This window comes from Triturus cristatus, chromosome 11 (genome assembly GCF_964204655.1).
Source record: "Triturus cristatus chromosome 11, aTriCri1.1, whole genome shotgun sequence".
NCBI classification, from domain to species: Eukaryota; Metazoa; Chordata; class Amphibia; order Caudata; family Salamandridae; genus Triturus; species Triturus cristatus.
Window position 1 is genome coordinate 408,164,528 of NC_140594.1, and position 13,492 is coordinate 408,178,019.

General features: G+C 44.6%; 1 protein-coding gene across 1 annotated transcript; it reads right to left on the reverse strand.

Moving 5' to 3' along the window:
- Window positions 1–5,528: 5,528 nt before the first annotated feature.
- On the reverse strand, window positions 5,529–10,256 carry LOC146784323 (peptidyl-prolyl cis-trans isomerase A-like). The gene is made up of 5 exons (XM_085636041.1): window positions 9,916–10,256; window positions 8,385–8,415; window positions 8,043–8,131; window positions 7,508–7,680; window positions 5,529–5,867 (listed from the first exon to the last, which is right to left on the reverse strand). Exons 1-5 carry the CDS (start codon window positions 9,979–9,981, stop codon window positions 5,735–5,737), a joined length of 492 nt encoding a protein of 163 aa, XP_085492167.1. The 5' UTR covers window positions 9,982–10,256; the 3' UTR covers window positions 5,529–5,734.
- Between the last annotated feature and the right edge of the window lie 3,236 nt (window positions 10,257–13,492).

Below are 13,492 nucleotides of genomic sequence, written 5' to 3' on the forward strand. Positions count from 1 at the left end.
CACCAGTTATATAGGTACCCCATGGCCAGGCCCACCAACGAGGAAGGCGTGGCTAGGGCTCAGGGCCAATGAGAGTAGAGGCCTAGATTAAGGGTGGCGGGGAACACCCAGGAATGGAAGAGCCCTGCCAGGGGCTCCAATTTCAATGTTTGGGGTCCTGAGCCATAGCTTATCATTGACCATTACATCATCACGGGATGTCTGCTCCCTTGATCTCGCCTCGTATCCATGAAAGGGGCAGGAATGAAAATATCCCAGAGCATTCGGGGTGAACAACCTACGGCTCTGAAGTGTGGCATTCTATTCCAGCAATGGAGCCCACTCTCCAGCTGCACTAAGACCCTGACCTGCTGAAACGCACTGACGGTGTTGGAACCCACACAGCTTTCCAAAGCACAAATCTGGACCTGCGCCTCCTCTCCCACTCCTGGCCTGACAACTGCCCGCTCAGATGCTGTGTACTGACGATAGCAAAGTGCATACACTGGTAAGAAGAATGGCCAGCCCTTTGTATTGCAACATTTACATAGCACTTACCACCCTGTGTGGTGCGCTGAATCGCTTGCCTACATGGGTAGTACCCTGCACTATGCAGGGTGTTTGGATGGCAGTTTTGATCCTAGGTGGGAAGTGCTTCCCTGTCATGCTCGAGGGCCTCCAAGGTGCAGTTAGGGGACAAAGCACTTGGCAGTGTGAGAAACAGCCACACGGTTTTGAGTAAGCTGGCAGCTTTGAAGGTCCCTTTTTGGTAAGTCGTGTTCATTGTCCACTTAGCTGGCTACTGCACTGGGGTGGCCATTCGGAGATGCTGTGTTTAAGCTTACAGCCCTGAGCAGACAGAGAAGTGATGATCTGCCAGGAAGGACTTTATCCCAAATCAGATTGTCATATGCCAAGAAGTGGCAGAAGCATGTTGCCAGTCGGAACCTGCAGGGTTTCAGTTTTCCAGTGTTATGTGGCTTGAGTTATTCGTTGCCTGTTGAATTGGTGATGGGTACCTAATTGCACAGGGCCGTGTAGTACTGGGTGATATGCCCCTTAGCAGTTTAGTCTTGTGTCAAGCAGTAAAAGGGATATCAAGCAGTCTGTATGAACTACAACTAACTGTCAAGCATTATAGAATTAGTTTTCTTGTAGGTTACATACTGTATTACAATTGCATTATAATCTAAAGCACTTACTACCCAGGATGAGGCACGGTTGCTCTTTTAGGCTGGGCAGCAAGACGTTACAGATCCCAGGGTTGTGCACTACCGAAGCCATTCTATTTAAAAAATAAAAAATAAAAATGTTTAACTTACCATCGCCTCCAGTCCCACTTCCCGTCTCCTCCCTCTGCAACGCCCGCCTTACAGGAAGCAGGCAGCCTCCCTCTCCTCCTCTAAGCCAATCACGCCGCTACAATGGCAGCATTGTGATTGGCTAGGACACCTACCCCACAAGCATCTATAGGGGAGGCCATTTTCTCTATGTAGGCTGTATGACTTGTTTGATTGGGCCTGGGGCCAACCAAACAGCCAGCTCACTCAGTGCGGGCAAGTCACTCCTCCCCTAGACTCCTGCGGGACCGCCCACCCCAGCATACCCTTCTGCTTTTTCACAGTACGAGAAGCAGAAACAAAAAGGTATTTAAAACCCATTTTAGGTTTCGGCTTCTCGCACTGCAAGAAAGCAGTAGGGCGACGCTCCTCCATCCATGTGGAGGAGCCGCCCCTGCATTCTATATCTTTACTCCGGTTTCTATGTGACAGATTACATTAGTATGAACCGAGTGATTGATAGGGGGTATGTGAATTCATGCTTTTGATGGTAGTATTAGCAAAGGAGCTGCAGATTAGGTATGGTTAGGGTGCAGGGTATGACAGGCTGCTGTTAAGAGTGCTGGGCCACACACACCTCTGGTCTAAAAGCAATATTAACATTTGCCCTGCATTTAAAATGGCATCCATCGGTGCTGGACTGCCTGGTTTGAAGTCCAATGTGAGCCAGGCCCTTGCAGGTCAAATATGCAGTGTTGACACCATTACACAGGGCTAACCTTTATACAGCTCTTGATTACCAGAAAAGGGAAGTGCTGTAGCAGCACATTGTGCTGATGTATTGCAGCCTGTCCGGGCACTGCTGGCTGAAGCTCTGCATCATACGTCATGTGCCTCACCCATGTCATATTCAACAGAATCCATGCAGGCGATCTGTTATTGGCAATGCTTTTCCTGATCAGCAGAAACTGTTGGTAATTATTTAAAGCATCCCACTTGCCTTGTCGGAAGAGAAGGCATATTCTTTGTGCCAGTGTTATATTGCTACCACATTCCATTTTTAATTGCTGCTGGAAGTATTTACGGTTACAAATACATAATACTTCAGGGACAAACTCTGAAGCACTGAAATATTTAAGGAGTGCCCCTTAAGAATTGCCTTTTAACGCTATACATTATCAATCATGGCATTTGTAAAGCGCACTACATACCCGCAAGGGTCTCAAGGCGCACGGGGGGGGGGGGGGGGGGGGCGGAGAGAAGACAACTGCTGCTACTGATTGAAGAGCCAGGTCTTTGAGTCTTCTGAAGGTCTTCAGTCTGCCGCAGGCGAATGGGGAGGGTGTTCCATGTCTTGGCAGAAAGGTGGGAGAATGATCTGCTGCTGGCGGCACTCTTCAGATGCAGGGGACGGTGGCGAGGGTGCAGAGGCAGATTCGGCTGTTGAGGTACGTTGGTATCATGCAATTTATTTGCGAAACGAGTTGTCAAGCACCAGAAGGCAAGTTTTAAAAGATTCTGGATCCCTCCCAACCTCCTTCTGGAGTACTAGCATCGCCCACCTAATCCAATAACCGTAAGTTATTGCCTCACCATTTTAAAATTTCACCAGCCGCCACTGCAAAAGGAGAAGCTGTGATTTAAATAAGGCGTGGGCAATTAGCAGCGATACAATGGTAGAGATCAAGGCAAACATGCAAGTGATGTATAGTAGGCTGTTCCACAAAACGGGGGCATGCAGAGGGTTGTAAGGAGTCATTTGAAAGAAAGAAAATTGAAGCTGAAGCCAGTTTTCATTAAGGTTTTTATGGTCTGGCAAGTGCAGCTGTCAGACCATACGAAGTATCACTAGAGGGGATTTGGCTCCACCCAATTGCTGGAAGTCAGCAGTGCAAGTTGATTGGGCAGAAGTTGTGTGCCGCCATAAAAAAGTGCTTGCCCTCCATACACAACCATTTTGTTACTTTATCCAGCTGCTCAAGTTTTGATTTTCAGGGACACATTGGAATGCTATTAAATTGTTAGATAACCAGATAGTTTTTCTCCAGCTGCACAGATGGAAGTGCAGACATTAACCTACGTGGATTTTCAAGTCTTGCTAGGCAATACAAACCACCAGACTTTTTAACCTACACCAACATGCTACATCTCTTTGCTTCCACACGAACCAGCTCTATTGCCATTCTATTACGTGTAACACTTCATATTAACATACAAGTCATTTAAAGCTAGATCTCCTGTGCCACCAATGCTGGTTATGAATATTGCAGAGAATGAGACCACATGTACATGTAGCAATAGAATAGCCCACGAGAACCACTGTACACCGCCATGAGTAATTAAATATGGTTTCATTTTCCCAAAAATTGATGGAATAGGATTGCATTCTAAATGTCTGCTACAGACATACCACCCTTTCCATCTGATGAAAATGGACGAGAACAGGGTTTAGTGCATTTGTGTAAAGCAATGCTTCTCAGGGACGATCTCACGGGGGCTGGGATCACATGTATAAATTTGGACAGAGCAAAGCCATTCCTTGGCACCCTGCGAGTAGTTCTCCTAATGTCCCAATCCAGACAAGGTAGTACTCAACTTTGATAACCAGGTTACTCCCTTTGGGGCACCCGCAAAATGTATCATTCGAGGCACCTTCTAGTTGGTGGCAGGAGCTGGAAACGAAATACTCAAAACCGAGCCAGAGCACCAAGTGTCATGTTTCTATATAGAACATAAAGTCACTAATACACAAAGGGATAGGTGCTAGAACTTTGCTGAGTACACCCTCCCCCCCCCCCCCCCGAAGGTAATTTACTCAGGGCTGCTGACGTTACGCAGCAGGGGAGGGTCAAAGTGTAGCTAGGTTGAGGTAATTATGCATCTTTATGCCGCACATTTTGGGATCGTATTAAGTTAGTCATTTTTACACTTAACACGGTCTGCGAATTGGACGCACCCAATTTGTTCCAGATTACGCAAATTTAATAGGCAATAAAAGGGTCAGGGAATCTTTGCAAAGAGCCTCTCTGCACAACACATCTTGCCGCACTTTAAGTAGCCTTTGAATCGTTCGAGCTAGAAATAGTGAATGTCTGCAGAATATGCAACAGATGGTGGAATGTGTGGCCAATCTGATTGACAAACTGCGGCCGCACAATCGCATACTTCCAGTGGCCCTGGTTACATCCAGGAAAACTGGCCAGTGAAATGATTAACACAAAGGTGAAATCTATGGAAAAGACCTAGGATTTAACGTTGCTTTCATGTAACAGAGGGATCTTTTCTAGGGCTGTGTTCAAGTGACGCGAGCAAAACACTTAGGTTGGCAAAGGGATTACTTAATGGGGCAGAGCCGACCAGCCAATACAGCTGAGCTCACTGAGCTACTAAATGGCCAACTCTGGGTTCAAGCGAGGACAATTCAGTTGGCTGAATTTCGAGCTAGTTTCCGGTAGAATAGTACGTCCCCCACCCACAAGCCCTCCACTGTTGAGTCACTGCAATAGTCAGTGGTGGTGTTTTAGGGCACCGAGACCGTATCCAGTTCAGTAACAGCTGCCCGGGCAGGGCAGCTTCTAAGGAACCAGACACGCAGCAATGTAGTAGTAGTCCTACCCATTAGCCCATCTCAAAAATAGCTGACATGTACGGGTGGCAGGGGGAGCCACTGGGCAAGGCTTCACCCGCTCGTTAGAAATCGGAATTTCGGATTAGCAGCAAATATGTCGCACTGGCCTGCCCCATACACACCAGGAACTGCGCGCTAAAACAGCACAACATCCAGAGGTCGGGGCAGTAACGGATGAGACACCCATGCCAATATTCTTAGTTTCCTCCAGTTCAACCACTATCGTCGGTGGTTGCAAGGTTCAACTCCCACCACCAAATAGCATTCAAGTTGTGGCCTCGTGGTCACATTGAGCACTGGGAGGTGATCACGTATATCGATCTGTACAAAGCAGGGCTAGCAAAATTAAACTAACCATCCATAGTCCCCCACTATAGACGAAGCCTCTTGCCACAATGCACCAAAATGATTTAAAGTAAACTGCCTGCGTCACTCTAAGTGCCACGTGAAGGGGCACAGTATCACAGCAAAGGTCAGCCTGCCACTTAGTATTCAGAGTTAGCAATAGGTCAAGTTTTGCCCACAGGAAGATAAGTTGCTAAAGGGGTAGTGCCAACCATACGTTGCTTCTCTGTACAAGTTTGGCCTCAAAGCGATTTGAAATAAGGTTACTGGCATGCAAAATCACCAGCTCCGAGACAAACTGTTTAATCTCTTTATTTTCATGTAATTCTGCAGGCTACATTGATGTACGGAAAGGGGGGGGGGAAATGAGGGGGAAGCCAGAGAAATCCAACAGATGCAGTTCATTGGAGAGCACAAGTAAGACTGAAAACTAAACCAAGTGGCATGGGTGGTCTTTTCACCAGCTACACAAGGAATGATCGGAGGTAAGCCAGAAAACAAACTACAGCATCCCGCAGTCAGCAATCACTATCTTTTTCGACGTCTTCCCGGAGCTGGAGCCAAATTTCTCCATTGCGCATACAACATCCATGCCTTTTACGACGGAGCCAAATACGACGTGCTTGCCATCCAACCTGCAAAGAAAAACAGTGCATTAACCACCATGTAAAAAAACAGGCAAACAATCAGATTATGGCACGCGGGAAGATCAGCTACTAGCCACAAATTACCGATCTGAGCTACTTTGAGCAACACCAAGTAATGGAAACCACTAGCTTTCAGCATCTGACGTGGAAGTATGTAAATTTCCTCACGGAACTTACGTGGTTCTATTGTGAAGCACTCTGACACCTTTGGGTAAAGATCGCGCTATATAAAATCATTAAATAAAGTACATAAACTAGTGGACACAGTACAAGTCATGTACTTTGGCCTACTGCCAATGGCCGTTTGCAGTGTTCACATGGTCTCTAGCGCTCTTCACTGTGTCCGAGTTAGCTGTATGCCCTTAGCATTCTGAGACCTCGAATGAACTCCTGAACTGGGGGACGTGACTCGCGAGCCCATTTTTGGTGGAGTCCAAGCAACAAAGAGGACTTTAAATTCTGTATTTATCCGTCACATTTGCTGTGCTTTATGGGCCAATGTCAAATGTCAGGCTCCAAAAGACAAACTGCAGATTTAATATGGGGTTTGTTTTCAAACGCTTCTCTTTGTAGACCGAGAAAGTGCAGTGAAATATTCGAAAATCTTGCCGAGGTATGTATACGTGTGAAATCAAAGGCTGCAGGATTTTTTAGGATGACCACAAAATGCAAATACAGGCAAATGAACGATACACCTTCAGCAGACAGGAAAGCAAAAGTTAGGCACTTCAGTACATTTGAAACTTGATGGAACCGATTTTAACAGGAGCAAAACAAGACACTTCACTTTGTGATGCACAAATGATAGAAACAGGATTCAAATTTCGCACGTGTGAGCAATAGTTCACTAACTAGGTCTGAAAATTGTGGCAATGTTATGGAAAATATGCCGCCTAAACGACAATACGCTACCATACTATGAGCTAACTAAATTACAAAAAGGCTGCCTCACGTCTATTGAGAGTCGCGAAAAGATCAAAAAGTTCATGAAGCATCGGTACAGGTCACCAGGAACAGAGGTTATTTAAATGCGTTGCCAGAAGGGATTAAGTTGTGTAGAAGATCAGTACATGGCAATATATCTACACGGTGAAGGCGGTGGGTAGTGATGGGTGGCAAATGAGAACAGTGGAATGTAATGGGAGTGCTCCCCTAAAGGGCCACCCAATGCTCCACATTACAAGGCTTTAGTCATGCACCACGTGCAAGAGCTGCAGCAACACCAACTTGTTTGAGGCCTTAACAAGCGCACGCTGCAACGTTGGTCTTGTCAGTGCACAACTGCGGCAAACTAGAGTTGGATGGGCTCACCTGAGGCGAGTGCTTTACAAAATCATTGTTTCCTGGGGCAACATACCAAGGAGCAGTCACTTGTCAATCTCACCAAAACGTGAGCCATAGCAGTGATTCGTACGGCGAAACGCAGGACTCCCGTTGTAAAGAGCCATGCAAGGAGGAAAGCAGATCTGATCCGTGGGGCAGGCGTGATGCATAGCTTGAAAAAAAAAAATCTATGGAAAGTGATAATTCTGGATGTCTACTGGCTTTGGAGTGTACACCTGCCTTTAAACTAGAGCTACTATCGCACCCGATGACAGGCGCTGGAATAAGTTCGTAGTCCTACTCACCACGTGGTCTTGGCAGTGCAGATGAAGAACTGAGAACCGTTCGTGTTGGGCCCAGCATTAGCCATGGACAGAATTCCGGCGCCAGTATGTTTGAGTGTGAAGTTCTCGTCAGCAAACTTGGCACCATAGATTGATTTTCCACCAGTTCCATTGTGGTTCGTGAAGTCACCGCCCTAAGTAGAAGAACAGACTAGTTAAGATTCAGTACTCGTGGATACAATATTTAACATACTATAGTTGTAGAAACGCAGTTCATGTTGAACGGAAATATACAATCCATGATGAGAAAACTCGTTCGGGGGCGGAGCCAAGATCAACCAGCGAGGTAAATCACATGTTAAGAACCGCAATGAAAGTCCACGTGGAGACGGCATTTGTTACAACACCGGGGAAGACATGCAGCCACACCCCAAAGCCAGAATAGGCAAATGGGGTGGGGGCTCAGCCACAATTTTGCTCAGGAAATTAAAGCGCAAAATACATTAGCCAAACAAGTTGCGTGTGCACTGTACATTCGTAGAGGAGTCCAATTTACCTGACACATGAACTCGGGAATGATTCTGTGGAAGCACGATCCCTTGAAACCAAACCCTTTTTCCATTGTGCATAGGGCTCTGAAGTTTTCTGTAAGAAAATTCAATAGAAATAAAGGTTAAGCGTGCAGCTGACGGCATGATTGCTTTATGACACAACCCTTCCCACAATCTGAGGTTTCATAAAAGCCCACGGACTTTAATAGTATGGCCAGGGCAGAAAATGAACAGGCTTGAATTCAATCTTCGGAGCTTGGCGATATACCAATAACTGTGTGACCGCACTGGATATAAAGGGAAACGAGGTAGGCATGACGTCCTTGGAAAAAGGAAAAAATACTAACCGGCTGTCTTTGGCACGACATCATCCCGGAGCTGCAGGTGTAAAAATAAAATTTGTATTTATTACAGTATAACATCGGTTGTCGTTGCATTAACAAACTACTTACACCGTTTTAAAATCAGTTTGAAATACAAGTAAAGCAAAAACTGAACATTGAATGGCTTGAACGGTAAAACAAAATCCGATTGCTGTAATCAAACCAGTAGATGCGTTACAAGGGAAACTTCAATAGCACAATAACCTGGGAGGAATGTAAACAGCTAGACTAGCGTATAGGTGGCTCATAGCGCCAGCTGCTAATTCAGCATGGCACACCGACAATTAAACGTGCAGAGATGATTTAAGGGGCATTTTATTTTATGTACTTAACAGGATAACGCGGGCTAATGATACAAGGCCCGGTGCATTATTTATTGTAGACAGGCGTGGACAATGCGCATTGAGCGATGGGTGGATCAGTTAACATACTTCAGTGTTAAACGGTAAGTCAGCAAGGGAAGGCCTACCATGGCTACCACAGACAACAAACACCGCTGGTCGGATGGATGCTAATACAACTAAGCATTAACTACCTAGATTTAAAGTCACGCCCACAACAGATTTTAATGCAAGCAGTTCAGATCACCGGCTTCGTGGAAGTGTTACATCAACTACCACAGAACCTCGCAACCCATGCAGGATTTAAAAAATAAAGGTGCCGATAACTACGGGTAAATATTTTCTTTTTTTACAATTGGATAGTGGCAGATTAATGCAGCACACAATAGGAAATGCATTGCGATCGGATAATGTACCAAGGCTTGAGGTTAACGGTCAGTTACACGCGCCTTATAGTACAACCTGTAAATCATTTTCTGCAGTTAAAAATGAAAAAGAGGGGGTGGCACATTTTAACCAGGTTGTCACTTCTATTCAGGTACTGCTGAACGCTCCAACCTTAGGTTGGACACCACTCCCAGAGTACGACGGGTCACCGCCCTGTTAACGTTTCCAGGAGGCCCTCCTATTGCACATGTAGTCCAAGCCTGCCCAACATGAGACGCCTACCAAAAAGAGCAAAGCAGCGAACTAGACAATGCCCTGCCTAGAGTGTTCCAGCAACATAAGGGAGAGGAATCACACAGCGATGGGTGTTTGAAACGAGCCTAAAATGGCGCCCACGAGGGTATACACAAAAGCAAACGCCAAGTCCAACGATCGAAAATGATCTTTACAGGAGGCTTAAAAATACGAGCGCTAAACTAAAATACTAAAGACCAATGGCGTGCGAGCAGCAAGGACAACGAACACTATATTTAAGAAACGAGTACTTATTAGGCGCACTTTACACTTAATTGGGCTATTTAACGATAACATGGGACCGGTAAAATATGAATTCTATAACAATTACTGCAGTAAACGCTCCACGCTGTCCCGCACTCACACCAAGGAACCCATGCGTTCACATTCACACGAACAGGAAAAACTAACCACGTTTAGGAGCCCACCATCCCAGTACCGAAGGACTTCGTAGGTATAGACTTCACGCTCACCTCAATTTCGATGCGTCCCAAGGGGGCGCCATCAGCCGTGACATCAAAGAAAACCCTATAAACCATGGTGGCGATTATATGGGTTGAACAGTGTAGGCGGTGACTGCTCGTCTGCTTCGAAGCTCCTGCCTGGTTGAGAGCGCGAAGAGAAAGAACCACAGAGCGGAAGTGCTACCCCTCTAATAACGCGCGCGATGGCACGACTCCGCCTAATTTTAATCGGAAACCTGCTAGACGCTTTAGTGAAGCTGTAGAACATTAAAGATTGACGACTCCTATTGGCCAATTGGCGTAGAAGAAAGAGGATGTCGGGGCGGTGCGCTGATGTCCGCGGTAGTTCTAGTCTGCTTATAGGGGAGGGTGTTGGGCGCTAGTCCCACCTTCTGCCTGATTCTAACATGGCTGTCACTGTTACTCGCAAGCTTTCCCTAACGTTTAAAATTCTATCCGGGTGAACAGTGCCCGCCAGTCATTTCCAAGGAGCTACCCCCTAAGAACGGCGCCTACTTGCTGATCGCTTTCTTGAGGGGTGTAGTTGGTCTATTGACTGATAGACATGGCCGCCATTTTAGATACTAAAAAGAAGCTACAGTGTCATGAAGAAAATGGACTTTGTTCTGGCTTTGTTGGTATGCCAACCCAGGGGCGTATTATCCTATATACTTGATAGGGAAATGGATTTCTGAATACTCTGTCACGTTGGTATTGAACAAGTTTCCAACTCAAATCCACTCTCTATACCAACTATCTCCCTAATCCTACCAGAAAACCATCCATTTACACCCTTTGGCACTGACCTATAGAAATACCACTACCATCTTTACTAAATGTCCTGACACCCCATAGAGCAAAACAGTCATTTCAGAGCTGCATTGCTTCACAATGTATTTATTTAATTAAGGCAGTTTTATATAGCCCAACTTAAAGGTGTCAGATCGCTTTACAATTGAACCAAGTAGGTTTTATTAGGAGATTTACATACTGAAACAAGTTACAAATACAATCAGGATGGTTAAAAAAGTAAAAACAAGAGGTGGCAAAATTAGGTTAGTACAAGTATAGAATACATTTTTACAACATTGAGCTCAAGTGAATGCTAAGCGGCAGGGCCGGTCCTAGGGTATGTGGGGCCCCGGGCAGAATAAGAACATGCGAGGCCCCTATAATTTGCATAAGATTTAACCTCACAGGAAGTGAGATCATAGGAAGTAATATCAATTGGCCATTATTTATATGGCATTACTGAAGCCGCTTTGCAAGAAGCTACTTACCTAGTTTTGATATCAGTAACATGACTAAAATAGCATTAATAATCCTAATAAAATACGTACATAGATATCAAATCGCTATTAAGTAGATTGAATTAAGTTTAAATGTAGTTTAAATGAATTAAACTTGGCTAATGTTCTATTGAATCTGATGATTTAAAATAATATGCTAACCGGTCATTCTGATTCAGGCACTAAGAGATGTCCAAGGAGAGGTGCAGACTTTACTATTGTGAAGAAAATACAGTTTTGAGTGTTTTTCCAAAAGACTAGAGTTACACAATAGCTCACGAGTGAGATAGTTCCAGTCCTGCACAACTAGAAAGGAGAAGGATCTGCCTCCCATCAGGGCCATCTAAAGTTTAGGATGGCACAGGAGTTTGGTTGGCACAGAGTATGGGGTTCTGGACTGAACGTAAGGAGTACTGTATAAAGACAGATCCTTTTTAAAGCAGTGTACAGCGACAAATGGATAGTGCCTTGCAGATAGAGGGTTTCGGACCAAAAACCCAGCAGAAAGGTGAGAAGAAATGGCATAGCAATGCAGCCATCTCAGATGAGGAGCCTAGCACAGTTCTGAATGATTTGAAGGGTACTGAACGCAAGAAGGCATAAAGCCCCAGAAAAACGACATTTGCTTAATTTAGTGAGAAGATAATTGACTGTACAACAGCCTCACGGTAGTGAGAGGGCAGAAAAGGGATGATTTTGTGTTGCTTATGGATGTAGCAAAGGCAAGTGGATGAAAAATGGTTATTATATTCTGAAAACAAGAGAAGATGCTGGAAAATGAATCCAAGATTTTTTGCTGGCTCTGCCAATGTGGGCGATTGACTTACTTCCACCAGCCACCAAAGAGAACACCTTGATTTGTCACTATAAGGTTTTAATGAATTTGTCTTTGATGGAGCAGGTAAAGCAAAATTTTGTATACCTCCTCTATTTTTGCATGATATATTAATTACGTAATCATTCTAAATATTAACTTGTACTAATTGTGTGGAGTGGTATAGTTAATCAACAAGTGCACCTTAATAAACACGAGATACACGTGGGACTAAAATGCTAATTGCATGGCAACTAATTAAATGATTAACTGTGGTACGCAAATTAACTTTAGAATGTGGTGAAATAGAGAATTGCATGATTCATGTTGCTTTTGTGATGGTTTGTGCTTTAAGTGTTGCAGAGTGGTAAGTATTATTGCTTTAAATGTTGCTACAAGCTCTGAAAATACTAATATATATTGGGATTAGTGCGGGTTTAACAATAGAATCTTCATTTCTACATATTAATTACTGTTATGTTTGTTTTTGCTTAAGTTGGCATTCGGGACTACTAGGCTGCAGTACTTAAAATGGAGTTCGGAAGTGGCCACCGTCATGTGAGCGCGATGTCTACTGCGCAGACTCGGATGGCTCTAAAGATCGCCAAGCGACCTCCGACGAGAACCAATATGTTCCTTGTCAAGGATAGGAACATGGAGGACTGCCAATATAAGAACTAGTGTGAATGACCGATGGACAATGAAAGACCTGTACAAGAAAGCTTACATGTTGTTACTTCGGAACTTTTGCTGTGAAACTACCAAAAAGAATACAATTGAGAAATGTCATGCCCGGTCTCATGGGAAACAGGCAAACATGGGAATATTGAAGAGATTTGCAATTTTCAGAGGGTTTAGCCAATCAGAACCCTTTCTACCCCTAAATTGTTGTGCATTGTCCTAAAAGTAAGGAGGAAAAAGAATATAAAAGAAGGGGGATTTGGAAGAGGGGGTGGTATTATCATTTTCGCTGTGGGAGGCTGTTGGTGTGGAGAGTCGATTTGCTGGATTGTTGGTTCGTTGGCGCGATCGCCTGGTCCCTTGACTAAATCGTGGGGACTGCGTCGTGCTGAAGGAGATTTCCTGGACTTACCTGGGTTTCCTTTGATTATAAAAGGACGATTCCATCTGAAGGAATTTGATTATTGCTGTGGGTTGACGGGTTCTCCTGGAAGTGGTCGCCAATATTCAAATTTAGGTAAATATAAATGTTATGTCAATTTATGTTCAAGATCAAAGATTGGAAATCGCTCAATAGAAATATGATTTGAACTGGAATCCTGACTATGCCAACACAGAGTGAACTAATTTAGATAAACTAAACTTTGATTAATAAGAAATGAGTTTGTGCTTCTTTAATAAGGTATTGAGAGTTAACCAAAGGGTTCCAAAGCTTTAAATGTGTTTTAGCTGGTTCTAAATCACCATCAACCAGTCCAACTAATTGGTCCATCGACCAAGTGGTGGAGTGCCTTGATGTTAA